At 40.7% G+C, this 15845-nt stretch overlaps 2 protein-coding genes and 1 long non-coding RNA gene across 5 annotated transcripts in view; 1 reads left to right on the forward strand and 2 right to left on the reverse strand.

The window, feature by feature from the left end:
- tjap1 (tight junction associated protein 1 (peripheral)) overlaps window positions 1-1679 on the reverse strand; it is a 91762-nt gene extending 90083 nt beyond the window's left edge. The window contains exon 1 of the mRNA XM_053232776.1: window positions 1552-1679. The gene's annotated coding sequence lies outside the window, so the exon portion shown is untranslated. The remainder of the gene's footprint in view (window positions 1-1551) is intronic.
- A 4143-nt stretch (window positions 1680-5822) lies between these two features.
- Window positions 5823-8226, reverse strand: LOC113540869 (2'-deoxynucleoside 5'-phosphate N-hydrolase 1). The gene is made up of 4 exons (XM_026937502.3): window positions 7972-8226; window positions 7379-7450; window positions 6911-7021; window positions 5823-6661 (listed from the first exon to the last, which is right to left on the reverse strand). Exons 1-4 carry the CDS (start codon window positions 8105-8107, stop codon window positions 6534-6536), a joined length of 447 nt encoding a protein of 148 aa, XP_026793303.1. The 5' UTR covers window positions 8108-8226; the 3' UTR covers window positions 5823-6533.
- A 150-nt stretch (window positions 8227-8376) lies between these two features.
- LOC117596907 (uncharacterized) lies at window positions 8377-15610 on the forward strand. Of its 3 annotated transcripts, XR_004577901.2 has the most exons (3): window positions 8377-8555; window positions 10312-13969; window positions 14040-15610. It is a non-coding gene; the product is annotated as an uncharacterized LOC117596907 (long non-coding RNA). The 3 variants fall into 3 exon arrangements; XR_004577902.2 differs by having other exon boundaries at window positions 8377-8760; window positions 10312-15610; XR_004577900.2 differs by having other exon boundaries at window positions 10312-15610.
- Window positions 15611-15845: the final 235 nt, after the last annotated feature.

Genomic DNA, 15845 nt, shown 5'->3' on the forward strand with positions numbered 1-15845 from the left:
ATGAAGCATTTGCCTAAACACATGTTTTGTTCCTCTTGAATGACTGGATCATAATGGCTTCAATGTATGTAAAAGTATCCTTGTCACCTTATTGAATTATCTGCCATTCTGAATTTGAATGAAGTCAATCTTTTTAATAGTCTGCATACAAATCTTCATGAAACATTGCTTGATGAGATCCAGACTGTGCCAGACAAATTTTCGCTTATGATGTGATACCTAAGACAACCATGATGACAACAAACAGGACATCAGGACATAGTTTCACATCTCTTTTATGCTTTGACACCAATACTTGTACTTGGCTTGAGTGGACTCAATTCCTTTTGTCATTTAACAATTAAGCAGTGTTACAGCTAAAGAAGTGAGAGCATGTTCCCTGGTGTGCAGACAGATCAATAAGGGGCACTATGACAATAAATGCAATGGTGGAGTTGCTTGGGAAATAATACTTGGACCCCAGTGACCATCACTTGCAATTATATTTTTCATTATCTTAGTTAATGTGATGCCTGTCACTGCAACTCTTTAGATAAATTACTTCAGAAAAACTTGTGACAATATGTGCAGTTCATTCACTGATATACAACAACGTAGGATCAATAGTATTTTTTAAATATAAACATAATTTATTTCTGTAAATTATTGGTGTAATGTATACTTGAGTATTTCAATGTGTATTTTTGATACTGAAGAGATGATGAGTTGTATTAAAATTGTAGATAATGATAATGAAGTTCTCTTGTAAAACATTCAAAGGAAAAATATCAGAGATATACAGTATCTCTGATGACCTTTATCTCATGCCACAACATACATCATTTGTTTCTCACTGAACTGATGACATCAGACTTCATGGCACTTGCAGGTAAAGCAGAAGAAAGTATGTTTTTGTAATCCTCAGTATTTATGGTCAGAAAGAAATGTGATTTATTTATTTAAGCTCATTGGTTCCTTTTTCATGACACAAAGCAATAACCTGGTATTTTATAGCCATGTTCATCTTTTCTTTGTTGCCATGCTTATGGAAACAGCAAACTGATGGATTAAATGTTGAAGATACTTAAATAGAGTGACTAAAATATGTTTTCATCTAAATTCTACACTCATTTTGCACATGAAACTTGTACACATAGCACATAGAAATTTTGAGCATTATATGCAAATATAAAAACCCCTATGCCATCAGATAAATATTAGAATATTAGCAAGAAAACATAGGACCTACTACATAATACATAGCATGTAATAACAGTATTCAATAATAACTTACATTAATATGCAGATTTAGAATGACTGCCACTTTGCACTGTCAAAATATTACCTAAATGTCATATATATATATATATATATATATATATATATATATATATATATATATATATATATATATATATATATGTATATATATATATATATGTATATATATATATATATATATATGTATATATATATATGTATATATATATATATATATATATATTGTTTGTTTGTTTGTTTTTGTTTTTTTTTCTCAACTGCAAGGAAGGCCACGAAAAAAAGGAATCTTACCAAATGGAGCGTGTCTAATGTTCCTGCATGTGATGTTCTTTCACCATTCCTGTAACTCCAAAGCGTTGGATTTTTCCTAATCTTTGCAAGGAATGAGCTGTGGTCTGGTCCCACCCTGATACTATATATCTGGCACAGGAAGTAAGGAATGAGCCCAGGAATAAACTGAAACTGGAGCCAACACTTCCTGCTGATAGAACTGTATCACTCACAGAGCAAAGTAGAGAGCAGCCTCCCCACTATAACACTCCCAGTGCTATTAGAGAGGATATTCTGTCCACTGCACAAGCTATAAGCCTTTGCTCAAATTCATATATAATCATATTCATTAGTGCATAGTTTCAAGAGATATTCTTAAATTGCTTTTTATGATATTATATATGGTACAGCAGTGATAGATGTAAGTTTATAACTGTAGAGGCGTAGACTTACAAACATGGTCTGCTGACTGCTGAAGCATGCTTCATTCCCTAAATCATTCCCTTAATCATTCTCAAAATATAACAATTTTGAAAAAAAGTATGTTTAGACTACAAAATCTTCAGTTTGACTACAATAACTACAGTTTTATTTTCAGGTTTTCTGACAATTTCTGATATAATTTGTTTATCAATTTGGGCTACTGAGAAAAACAAAGTCTATCTGACATTCAGCCACAGAATAAGCATGATTCTGATAATGCCTGGTCTGATTATTATTACTTGAACTTCAGTTCACCCCACCCCATTTTGGATACACAAAATCACAGGCAGTGAAATATGTTCTGACAACTCCAACATGCATGTAAGGCATGCATGTAAGGCACACAGTTAACTGATCAGCTAATGCTAAATTAGGTCCATACAGCAGGTGTTTTTTTTAGCACATTGGTTACTCTTCTTCAAGTTTATAGATGGTTTGCTGGTCCATGTTTTGGGCTACCTACTGGTACACTAGTTTCTTCTTCTTGACACCCTATTTATGTGTGTTTCAACAATAAGGACCAGTTATTTGGTCAATCTTTCAGTTAGTACATGAGCAAAAAAGGCTTGTTTTGGCTGGCCAGCTCAGTGGCTCAGCAGAAAGTGGTGGTGGATAGTACTATGTCATTACTTGAAGTTGATAACTGTTTAGATCTACAAGAAGGGGATAAAATAAGAGTAACGCTACCTGAAATTAATCTTGACCTAGAAGTGACTAAATCACAATTAGAAGCACAGCTATGCATGAATTATAATGTTAATTGCCAACTAACAGCATGTATCTATTATTAAAAAAAGTCTGACAGTTAGCATTTTACTATGTGAGATTTCACAGCAACATGAGACAATGAACAGAATTTTATGTGTGTCAGTCACAAAAAACTGGATAATTATTTACTTTTTCAAAGGGAGCTGTCTCAAAGGTCATGTCAGAATATACCAACATGGACAAAAGGCATCAGCAAAGAGGAATAGTTGTTGCAAGTCAAAGCTGGATGGAAACTTTTGAGCGTAGTTGCTGAGTTCCCCAATGAAATGAAATGAACACCTCTATGACCTAGTCTCAACAAAAACTGCATCATGAGCTTCACAAAGATAGAACTCGTGGCAGGGCTGCCCCTGGGAATTCTTTTGTATCAAAGACCAGTGCACAAACATACACAGATTCCTGTAGTGAATACAAAACCTGGATCCCTGAGTGACAGAAAAAAAACACTGTGGTCTATTCTACATGGTTGTATGTAAATCAAAGGACACCTTCAACCCAAAATACCTGCTGCTCACTGTTAAGTAGTAGCCATCTTGTGGAAGCCTTCATTAGGTCCAATGATTGCCTTGCATAGTCATATAACGGCCAAACAATATGAAGCAATTATCCAGACCAGATTAACCCTATGGGGCAAACACTCTTTTCTGATGATGAATTCATATGCCCAGAAGATAATGCCCCATTCTTCCTCCTAATATTTTTCAGTAGTGTTTTGATGAACACCTGGATCATGGGGTGTTCTGGATCACAAACTGTGAAGTAGATTTCTACTGCCTTCATCTATCAAAGATCTGGAAGATTTTCTTCTTTAAGAATGGTTAAACACTCCAACACAAACCATTCACCTCCTTTGATGACAGCATTCCAAGGAGGAATAAAGCTGTTCTGGGGCATAAATTCTCCTTATTAGGTCCTTGATATTAATATTGTTACATATTTCTGTCATTTTGTCCATTCCCTGTATTTGGTCCTCTAAAATGCACCTTTAACTGGTTTGGTCATTTTGCACTCTTTTTCTGCTCTGTGGAACTGGCTACGGAAGTTTTGTGCCCTCTCTCATCTATTCAGTAAACTATGAATCATATGATTCCCTCTCGTATTACATTATGTTTTAACATACAGACCCCTCCAAAAATATTGGAATAGCAAGGCCAATTTTTTTGTTTTTGCTATAGCCTAAAGACATTTGGGTTTGAGATCAAAAGATGAATATGAGATGATTGATCAGAATTTCAATTTTCATTCCCTGATATTTACATCTAGATGTGTTAAACAACTTACAACATGGCACCTTTCGTGCCAGACCACCCAATCTTTAGAAGAGCAAAAGTATTGGAACAGATACTCAAAGTAAATAACACATAATATTTGGTGGCATATTCCTTGACCCACTGACATCACCAAACTGTTGCTTTTGTGATGCTTTTCCAGGCTTCTTTCAGTTGTTGTTAGTTTTGGTGGGTTTTTCCCTTCAGTCTCCTCTTCAGGATGTGAAATGCATGCTCACTTGGGTTAAGGTCTAGTGACTTGACTGATGAAGTCCTTTTTTCTGTTTTTGTGTTGTGTGTTTTGGGTCAATGTTTTGCTGCATGATGAAGTTCCTCCCAATTAGATTGGATGCATTTCTCTGTAAATTGGCAGACAGTATGTTTCTGCACTTCTGAATTCATTCTGCTGTGAGATTATTGAGATAGTGAGATTATTGAGCCCATTCCAGAAGCAGGCATGCAAGCCCAAGTCATGACTGATGAGCTTGTATGTTTTGGATCCTGAGTAGATCCTTTCTTTCTCCACACTTTGGCCTTTCCTTCACTTTGGTAGATGTTAATCTTGGTTCCAGAACTTTTGTGGCTCATCTCTGTATTTCTTTGTAAATTCATATCAGACATTCTGATTCTTATTGCTGATGAATGGCTTGCATTTTGTGGTATGGCCTCTGTATTTCTGCTCTTGAAGTCTTCTTCAAATGGTGGATTGTGATACTTTTATCTCTTTCCTGTGTTTTTTTTGTCTACTGCTGTCTACAATTAGTCACTGTTGGGGGAAAAAAGTTAAATAATTAAACAGAAGGTAGAAATTCAGAGATATATCAGAGATGATAATTGGATAACTCATGTAAGTGTAAAACTAGAATTGTGACTATATTGCAGTTCAATCGCAGTAATCTCTAGCAAGCGTCTGGGGTAAATGTATTCATATTTATAGAAGAATTCATGTGGGATCATACACAACCAGTTGGTAATGGTGAAATGGCCAAACTGATTGTATAAATCATACAGAAGGTGTGAAAGGCTATAGTTGTCAGTAATAAAAAATTATTAGAATTTATAGGCCATTATAGGCTTCAGTAATAAAAATACTTAGAGATACTTGTAATTCTACATTCAACCAACTGAACCACTCCCCTCCCACTGATTAGCTAGTATTTACTCAAAAAAATATTACAATATTCTGACAACAAAACACGGCAAATTTACATTTGTAACAGTTATGTTTTAAATCTTTTGTTGTTGTACCACTGAAACTTAGTTGGTTTTAAAATCAGTTACTTTTGCATTCATTGTCTTTAGCAGACGAAACACTTAAGCACTGCCCCAGAAATTCAGCAAACAAATGTGAGATGTTGCAAAGAGAATGTCACCAGGTACAAGTAACTGTGTCTTAATGAGGTCATAATAAAGAAAAGTGAGTAAGGTGCATCAGTACTGATCCTCCGCACTGGAGAGTATGGGTAGGATTGAGCACTGGAACATTTTACGTGTCATGATGGAATTTCAAACAACCCACTACTGTACTGTGGCGCTGCCTGTCAGTTCTATATCCAGTTCACTGGTTTTTACACTAGAGCCTAATATCTATGCAAATATCTATGAATCTGGCCCTACTGCCAGCTTTCATTAAGCAGCTATATGCAAATACGTGACTCCTGGTCAATGCTGTCACACTCCTTTAACTCTTCCCTCTTTTTCCATTATTACAAATTATGATCAAATTGTTTACATCAGATACAGTGAAATAAGAACAAAAATTAGATGCAAGAATGTGGAAAAATAATGAACAGTAACACTTTAATATGATAGAAAACATCACAACATTTTTGCTTGTGAAATCTTGTTTTAAATCTTTCAATCTGAGAGACACCCATATTTTAACAAACACAAATGCATCATGTGTCAGTAATTTATATAAAACCTAAGTGCCTCTGAACTATTTAACTGAAAATATCTTACTACTTACAAAAATAGTTCTATCCAGAGTTGGATAATGAAATTACTCATTACATTATGAGTGATCTGCACTATATGACCAAAGGTATGTGGACACCTGACCATCACACCCCTATGTGGGTCGTCCCCAAACTGTTTGTGTCCCACAAAGTTGAAAGCACACAATTATATAGGATGTCTTTTTATGCTGAATTCCCCTTCACTGGAACTAAGGGGCCCAAACCTGAGGCCCTCGAAGACAAGGTTTGCCAAGGTTGGAGTGGGTGAACTCAATTAACCTGCACAGAGCTCTGGAATGAATTGGAATGCTGACTGTGTACCTGGCCTCCTCACCCAATATCTGTGCCATTCCAAGATCTAGTGGCAAGCCTTCCCAGAAGAGTGGACGCTGTTATAAAAGCAAAGGGGGGACCAGCTCCATATTCATGGCCATAGTTTTGGAAAGACATGTTCAACAAAAAAATCTGGCTGTGATGGTCAGGTATTCATACATTTGGCAATATAGTGCATTTTACACATTTCATATTAGTTCTTGGTGAGTTCACCAAAATAATTCTCCAGGATGCCTTCAACTTCCTCTTCCGCATAATCCAGTACCTGGAAGTGAGAGCTGCCCAACTTGCCCTCAGCACCCCGTATCATGGCAGACAGCACTAAAGAACCAAGAATAATATTAAGCAGAAGACAGTAAATTAAATAAACAAACTATTTTTCATAGATTTCTACATTGAAGTGTTTAAATGTTGGTCTGGTGATAACTGGAGGCTAGAGAGACAGGTTCTAATGAGCTGTGAAATAGGCTGAAGTGTTCTTTACAACTGCAGGGGGCAAATATGGTATTAATACACCTACTGAGCAAATATTCATGTAGTATGCTGAGACTTGAAGAGTATTCGGATTACCTTTCCCTGATGAGGGTCGGAAAAGGCAGAGAATTCTCTTTTTCATGGCCATGGCTTGACCGATTTCATAACCCACACCAAAAGACGGTTGGGTTACTTCAGCAACTACAACTGGGAAGGTAAACAAAACAGTTATTAAGTTTGATAAAATTCAAAGCCATATCCTATCACAGTTGCATTTTTTTAAAAACTGGTCTGTGCAAATTTACTATCTTTCTGAAAATGAGCAAGAATATCTTTACTGTGTCGGGTGTTTTAAGAGGTGCAAAAGGATTGTCTCAGACTTCTTATGTACAATGACACATTTCTGACACTGTGAATGACGGAAATGTGACTGCACAATTAAAATAATATAATAAATAACTACTCGTTAAGGTATGAGTAAGGAAAGAGGAAAACATCATTATATGTATGTATGTCACTTAGTCTTCAATGAGCCTCATACTCCCTAATCAAAACCTGTCTCACCATCAGACTGAGTCAGCCACTCCATATCACGGTCATAGATAGCCGCATCTCCTTCCGGTAGAGCATTCTCACCTGAGTCAGAAGCAAATCAAGTTTATTCATTACACCAATAGTTCAGCCAAGTTCTGCACTGGAGCTAAAAGATTAATGTTGTTAAGGAGTGAGGGACACTTATAGCTACCATGTGAGCATCATGCAGACTGTATATCTAAATAACCAAACAATAGCCAAACAATTAGGCATGTAGTTAGTACAATACTAAACTGGATCGCCTCTTCCATAGCGTGTAATGTGAATTATACATCTTTGTAGCTCCAGTGCAGAACTGAAGGAGCATGGTTTGCCTGGTCATGTACATTTGGGCTGAAGGGGAAACTGTGTAAATGGCAGCTAAATTGTCCAGGTTACTGCTTTAAGGTGAGTGAATGGGACTGTTGATGGGTCTGCATCTGCTCATAGACACATGACACATGATTATGACCAGTGTACGATGCACCACATTGCCTATGAACAAATAAGAAAGCTGGAAATAATGTGTAGATGCCTATAGGTCCTTGCACTGTAACAGTTAACCCTTAGGAAGCTGTGCTTACCTTTCTCAGATATATCATCATGGGTCACGTGCTCTGTCAAAACTTGTCCATAGTTCTGCAGTTTCTTCACAATTTTTTGATAAATCTTCACATCCTGCCTTCCTCCCCTGATACTGCCACAGAAATATATATTCATCGCGTGCAGTCTTACCAAAAGTGCAGTAAATGAAAATGTAGCGCTATCTGTAAAGATGCCGCGCTTTCGACACGAGTCTCCGTCTCTCAGGGTTGGTGATCAGCGCCCCCTGGTGGCGGTTAAGCGCCACCGCACCACATTACAGCGTATAAACAGCTGTTTGCTGGAATCCTTTATTACAGAATATGTCTAAAAAGTAACGGTAGCGATATTAAACTGCATATTGATAATTAAAATCGCTGAAAGGAGCTTTCATTATTATATATTTTTTCCGAGTGGCGTGACGAAGGGACGTCACTTTTACGTAACTCGTACGCATTTCCGCTTCCGTGCGGAAGAAAATGATGCATTTTAAGCTTCAACTGAGTCCCTAAGTGTTTTTTTTTTTAGCGATATAGCAAATATTTGCGAAAGTGAAAATAGGCAACTGTGGAAAACATTGATATAGGTATAAAGTCATATAAATCAGCCTGTTATCTTGTATTTTGATGCTGTTTCCCTGCTGTTGAGTGACTTGTTCACTCAACTTCTGTGCTTAGAGTCATATTTATGCTCGAGGTTAGATGTTCATATCTATTATTCTGAGGAATTTTCCATGTTATTGATTTAATCTCCTTATAACGTACTTCTTGGCTCAGAAAGGCACTATAGAAGTAAGTTACAAACAGAAAGTAACAAACAGAACAAAATGTTTAAAAACTGTATTTTATTAAAAAATACATTTTACTTTTAAAAAACACACTTTACCTTTATTTTATTTTCATACTTGCCATTAGGAGGATCTCAAATCACGAGTTTGGTTTTTCTGTCTAATTCTGTTAATATCGTTCATAAAGCTATTGGAGATATACACTCACTGAGCACTTTATTAGGAACACTATACTAATACTGGGAAGGGCCTCTCTTTGCTCTCAAAACAGCCTCAGTTCTTCATGGCCTGGTTTCCACAAGATGTTGAAAATTTTTTCTTTGAGATTCAGCACCATGCTGACATGATTGAATCATGCAATTCCTGCAGATTTTTCAGGTGCACTTTCATGCTGTGAATCTCCTGTTCTACCACATCCCAATGTTCTATTGGATTCAGATCCAGTGACTGGGAAGGCCACTGAAGAACACTGAACTTCTGGTGAAACTCAGTGTCATGTTCATGAAACCAGGTTGAGACAACTTTTACTTTGTGACATGGTGTGTTATCATGCTGGAAGTAGCCATTAGAAGATGGGTAAATTGTGGCCATGAAGGGATGCACATGGTCAGCAGCAATACTCAAATAGGCTGTGGCATTCAAGTAATGACTGGTGTTAACAGGACCAAAGCGTGCCACGAAAACACCCCCACACCTTTACACCACCTCCACCAGTCTGGACTGTTGACACAAGGCAAGCTGGGTCCATGGATTCATGCTGTTGGTGCCAAATTCTGACCCTACCATCTGTGGACCTCAGCAGAAATTGAGATTCATCAGACATGGCTACATTTTTCCAGTCTTCAACTGTCCAGTTTTGGTGAACCTGTGCCCACTGCAGCCTCAGCTTTCTGTTCTTGGCTGACAGAAATGGAACCAAATGTGGTATGCTGCTGTTGTAGCCCAGTTGCCTCAAGGGTCAATGTTCTGAGATGCTTTTCTGCTCACCACAATTGTACAAAGAGGTTATTTTAGTTACTGTAGCCTTTCTGTCAGCTCGAACAAGTCTGGCCATTCTCTGTTGGCCTCTCTCATCAACAAGGGATTTCCGTCTGCAGAACTGCTGTGCGCTGGATGCTTTTTCCTTATTGCACCATTCTGAGTAAACACTAGAGGGTGTTGTGTGTGAAAATCCCAGGAGATCAGCAGTTATAGAAATACTCAGACAAGCTGTCTGGCACCAACAATCATGCCACAGTCAAAATCACTGAAATCACGTTTTTCCCCATTCTGATGGTCTGTGTGAACATTACCCGCTGCCGGCCTGTATCTGCATGATTTTAAGCATTGCACTGCTGCCACCTGATTTACTGACTAGATAATTGCATGAATGAGTAGTGTACAGGTGTTCCTAATAAAGTGTTTGGTTAGTGTGTATATAGTGGGTTGTGATAGTGGGGGCGTGGTCAAGCGTCAGCTGTGGATGGACAGGAAGTGGGTCGAACTGGCAGGTAACGTGGTGATTCTCACTGTGTTACCCCCAGTCTACTTATTTGTGTATCTTTTGTGCTTTCAGGGACTCCTGTAACCGGAGAGAGAGAGAAACTGATATAACTGGTGGAGCTCCCGAGACATGCACGCACACCCCGACACCCATACACATGGCACAAAGCGTGAACTTGAAGCTGCAAGTCTGGGATGGACCAATTTTCTGTTGTTCTTCCGTTTTTGTTGTGTTTTTTTTTAACTGCGCTTAAAATGTGGACCGAATAAATGAAAGCCTGGAGCTCAGCTAAAAATTCCGACTGCCTCCAAAGTCTTTCTCCACACTCTACAGTGGTTCTACAGTGGTGCCGAAAGTGCCGACGCTTCCGGTCGCTGCAGCTTCACGAAGTTGGCCACCTCTATGTGCAGCAGCTGAGGGACTCCTGTCTCCGGCAGTTGATGGTAGAGGAGTGAGAGGTGGAAGAGATCATCGAGCTGGTGTAACTGGCGCAATTTCTCTCTCGAATCCCAACAGGAATGGCAGAGAGGGTCCAGTGCCTTGGACCCGCATCCCTGGACAAAGCTGTATAGCTGGCGGAGGATCACTTGGTGGCAGCTCCTGCTCCAGGCGTCCTTGGTCTTTCTCGCACTCTCTCTTCCTGTCCTCTCGCATCAGAACTGAGGTGCTGGGGCCCGGAAACCAGCACCGCGGACCCAGTTCCCACCTTGCTTTTCCTCCCCTGCCTCTCTAACGTCTCCCTATGCTCTGTCTCTCTCCCCACAGGGGGAACATCCTGTGCCCAGCAGAGCTATGGCAAAGCCCAGGCAGGTGTGTTGGTACTGGGGGGAAGCCGAGTATTTCCAGGATCAATGTTCCCGCATGGAGGTGGGAACTCTGATCCAGATACCTGACGTGCCTCAGGCTTCCCCGCGATCGAGCAGGAATGTACCATTACCAGTGAGTATACAAGGGAGTACACATCAGGCCTTGGTGGACTCGGGGTGTAATCAGACCTCAGTCCACCAAAGCCTGATTCAGTGTGAGGCTTTGGGAAGTGCATATTTGGTGAAGTTAAGGTGTGTGCATGGGGATATTCACGAGTATCCGCTAGTGCCAATCATCATTAAATTCTGGGGGCAAAAGCATAAAGTGGAGGCAGTGGTTAGTCCGCGCCTCACCCAGCGACTAATTCTTGGGACAAATTGGCCAGGGTTTCAGGCATTAGTGAGAGAAATGTTTGTGGATGGGTCCTGCAGTAGCGAGGCACAGTGTGGAATGTGGCACCTTTGGTTAGGGAGGTGGTGCTGGGGCCATTGACTTCATCTCCACATCAGGGGGACACGGAGGGTGTGGAGTGCTCTGCCCCTCCACCCTAGGCAGGGGAGCAGGTGTGTGACAAGACCCTGAGGCACGATCTCGACCAAGTGAGAGTAATTGATGGTCAACAAATCCAACCTTATATTGTGCTAACCCACACTTTTATATTGAGTGATGCAGGACACTCAAAATAAGGAAGAGACGGCCCAGTTGTTGGTACCAAAGAGCAGTAGGGAACTTCTTTTTTGTGCAGCTGACCATAATCCCATGGCTGGGCAATATCTCAGCGTTGCAGAGGCACTCTTCCATGTTATCTCCCAAGTCGGGGTCCCAAAAGAGCGTGACTGAAGAGGGCACACTCTTTTTGTCAAGTATTATTCATGAACTGTACGAATTATTGGGGATTAAATTGATTCGCACCACTGTTTACCATCTGCAGACAGATGGGCTGGTCGGACAGTTGAATCAAAAGATTAAAAATATGATTTGTACGTTCGTTCACAGTAATGCTCAGAAATGGGATAAGTGGTTTGAATCTTTGTTGTTTTCAGTGTGAGAGGTCCCACAACCCTCCAGAGGGTTTTCCTCATTTGAATTATTGTACGGGCACAAGCCTTGTGGCATCTTAGACGTCATTAAGGAAAATTCAAAGGAGGGATGCTCTGACAGCAAAAGCAAAATTCAGTACATTCTGGACCTGAGAGCAAAACTCCACACCTTATGTCACCTAACATAGGAGAATTTGCATTAGGCCAGAGAATGACAATCCCAAATGTATGACAGGGGTACTCTATGCTATGGGAATTTGCACCAGGAGATAAAGTACTTGTTTTACTACCCACGTCGAGCTCTAAATTATTCACAAAGTGGCAAGGACCCTTTGAGGTCACAAGGCGAGTCAGAGTTAGTCGACTGTGAGGTCAGGTGAACGGATAGAGGTGATGCACGTCAAATATATCACCTGACTCTGATAAATCTGTAGAGAGAAGTGGTCTCTGTGGCTCTGGCAATGGTGGTTCCAGAGAGGGAGGAGCTGGAACTGGATGTATGTCTAAAAAGTGTGGCCCAATTCACCCTGGTCCCCTGTGGACACCACCTCTCACTGTCCCAGAGAGCACAAGTTGCCAGGTTGCAAGGGGAAATTTCTGATGTGTTTTCGCCTCTACCCGGTCGCACAGACCTCATAGAGCACAACCTCCAGGTGTGGTTGTTTGCAGCTGCCCCTAGTGGTTACCTGAGCATACACACACAAAAAAAAATGTGGCTATGCTCGACATGGGAGTAATCAAGGAGTCCTACAGCCATTGAAGCAGTCATATGTCAATATGGTGTGTAAATTTGACGTATACCTGATGCCTTGCATTGACGAACTGCTCGATTGCTTAGGCTCACTTTTATTCCACACTGAACTTAACCAAGGGGTATCGGCAGATTCCCTTGACTCCAATATCTCGGGAAAACAGCCTTTTCCACTCAGTTCGGATTACACCAATTTGTCACCCTTCCATTTGGGTTGTTTGGAGCCCCAGCGATGTTTCAATGTCTCACAGACAGAATACTCAGCCCACAGGATGCATATGCCGCTGCTTATTTAGATGACAATCATTTATAGTAACAGTTGGCAGCGGTGTTTACTGAGGGCTGTCCTGAGATCCTTTAGATGGGGAGGACTCACAGCAAACCCAAAGAAGTGTGCAGTTGGATGGGTGTAAGTACGGTATCTGGGCTTCCACTTGGGCCATGGGCAGGTACATCCTGAAATTGATAAGACAGCGATTGCGGCCTACCCGAGATCCAAACCAAAAAGGGGGGTGAAGCAGGTCCTGGGGCTGGCTGGCTATTATCAGAGGTTTGTGCCTAATTTTTCAGACTGTCACCAGCCCTCTGACTGACTTCACTAAAAAAGGAAGCACCAGATCCGGTCCATTGGATGGAGTTGGGCGAGCAGGCTTTCTGCCAGGTAAAAGCGATTTTGTGTTTGGGCCCACTGTTGCATTCTCCTGACTAGTCTTTTCCATTTGTTCTGCATACTGACACATAGGAAAGAGGGCTGGGGGCCCTTATGTCACAGGCGGTGGAGGGGGAGGAGTGTCCTGTGCTGTACATCAGCTAGAAGCTGTCAGTAAGGGAGACCAAGTACAGCATGATCGAAAGGAATGTCTGGCCATCAAGTGGGCGGTCCTCACCCTCCGTTCCTCTGTTCTGATCATGCCCTGCTCCAATGTCTCCACCGCATGAAGGATGAAGGATCACTCATTGGTATCTGGCTCTTAAGCAGATGATGGTGGTGGCAGATTACCTCTCCCGTCACGGGGGGAGTCAGCTGCAGGCCAGACGGCTCCCAAGCCTGAGTCGGGCAGTGGGGGTATGTGGCAGCGGGGTGTTGTCCAGTGTCAGCTAGGGATGGCGTGGAGGCAGGTCGAACTGGCAGGTAAGGAGTGATGATGCTCACCTGTGTCTTATAACCGCCAGTCTACTTATTTGTGTCTCTGTGCTTTCAGGGACTCCCAAAATGAGTGAGAGAGAGTGATATAGCTAGTGGAGTTGACGAGACATGCATACACACACACCATGGGGCGTGAACTTGAACCTGGTGGAGTTAAAGCTGCTTATGTTAAGTTTTTTGAAAGTGCTCTGTAAAGCACAGATTGAATAAATGCAAGCCCGGAGCTCGGCTAAAATTCTGCCTGCCTCCTGAGTCTTCCTCCACACCCTCACAAACTGGGGTTCTATATCGGTATATTATAATAATTAATACTTAATAACAGCAATAAAATATGTATTGGCAGACAGTATTGTTCACACAGGCCATGGGCTGGTTCCTGCCTCAGCCATCAGCTCCAGACAGTGACGAGGAGGAGGATCCCGAAAAAACCGCTGCACGCCGGAGCCAGGTGTCCATTCCTATGGATCCTGGTAACATGCACTCAGATAAACTGAATGGAAAGACCCAGGTGTACTGTTCAGTGTTTTCTAATATTTTTTTGACAGAGCTCGGCAGAGCTCAGCAGGCCTCTTATTGCAACGCAAATGAAATTACCTAAGGCTTTTATCACATTCTCCTTGCAGCTCTCATTTGCATCACTAATAAAGCATCAAAAGAGCCTGTAAGATCAAGTCACTGAGGTGACAAAGAACAATTGTTCATTATATATTGTATTTGTTTGAAAGGAACGCGCAGCATACTCTTGGTGTATTTGACTGCACTGTAAAATATCGACCACTCAGTTTTTTGTTTTTTTTTTGTATAATCTTTTTTCTCTTCTTTTCAGTATCATCTCGTTCAGTTTATTTCCATATTATAAAACATTTGAGTGTTTCCCAGTAATGACAATATTCATATGCTTAAGTGACTTAAAATCTTCGCCAGGTTATTGATACATATTCAGCTTTTTTGATAGAAGTCGTACCTTCAACGCATAATACCTGCTGCTCACTATTAAATAGCAGCCATCTCGTGGAAAACATTAGCTCCAATGATTGCCTTGCATAGTTATATAATGGCCAAACAGTATGAAACAAGTGTACAGACCTGATGAACCCTATTGGGCAAACACTCTCATGATAAACTCATTCCCAGATGATAATGCCCCCATTCTTACTCCTAATATTTTTCAGTAGTGTTTTGATGAACACCAGGATGAAGTCAAAGAAATTCCATGGTCTCTAATCACTAGATATAATCATCATGGGGTGTTCTGGATCACAGACTGTGAAGTAGACATCTACCGCCATATATCAAAGACCTCTTCTCTCTCTCTTCTCAAAGACCTCTTCTTAAAGAATGGTTAAACACTCCAACACAAACCATTCACCTCCTTTGATGACAGCATTCCAAGGAGGAATAAAGCTGTTCTGGGAGCAGGAGTTCTCCTTATTAGGTCCTTGATATTAATATTGTCAAATATTTCTGTCATTTTGTCCAACCACTGTATTTGGTCATCTAAAAACCACCTTTAACCGTTTTGGTCACTTTGCACTCTTTTTCTGATCTGTGGAACCGGCTACGTAAGTAAGTTTTGTGCCACCAGGTTCTAACTTTCTCATCTATCCAGTAAACTATGAATCATATGATTCCCTCTTGGTCTCTTCCTTTCAGCCGAGTATTCAAGAATGTTTCTAACATAGAAGGCAATTGTCTTGCACTTGTGATCTGGGGACTGCCGAGTCCTGAATGCCATGAAAAATATTTTTTGTAACATATTGTACTCTAATACCATATTAGACGGTGCTGCATATGACCCTCCAAGCCAATAACCTAAATACAGTGAATTTGTGTTTTCATAACTGAATATACTTCCAGTGAT

The sequence above is a fragment of the Pangasianodon hypophthalmus genome, chromosome 3 (genome assembly GCF_027358585.1).
Source record: "Pangasianodon hypophthalmus isolate fPanHyp1 chromosome 3, fPanHyp1.pri, whole genome shotgun sequence".
NCBI lineage: Eukaryota > Metazoa > Chordata > Actinopteri > Siluriformes > Pangasiidae > Pangasianodon > Pangasianodon hypophthalmus.

Excerpts from the sequence above, each read along its gene's own strand:
- LOC113540869 (XM_026937502.3), bottom strand. The coding sequence starts at position 8,107 with ATGAATATATATTTCTGTGGCAGTATCAGGGGAGGAAGGCAGGATGTG. Across the intron at positions 7,451-7,971 it reads TGATGATATATCTGAGAAAG|GTGAGAATGCTCTACCGGAA; the intron begins GTAAGCACAGCT and ends CTTCTGACTCAG. Across the intron at positions 7,022-7,378 it reads GTGGCTGACTCAGTCTGATG|TTGTAGTTGCTGAAGTAACC; the intron begins GTGAGACAGGTT and ends TTACCTTCCCAG.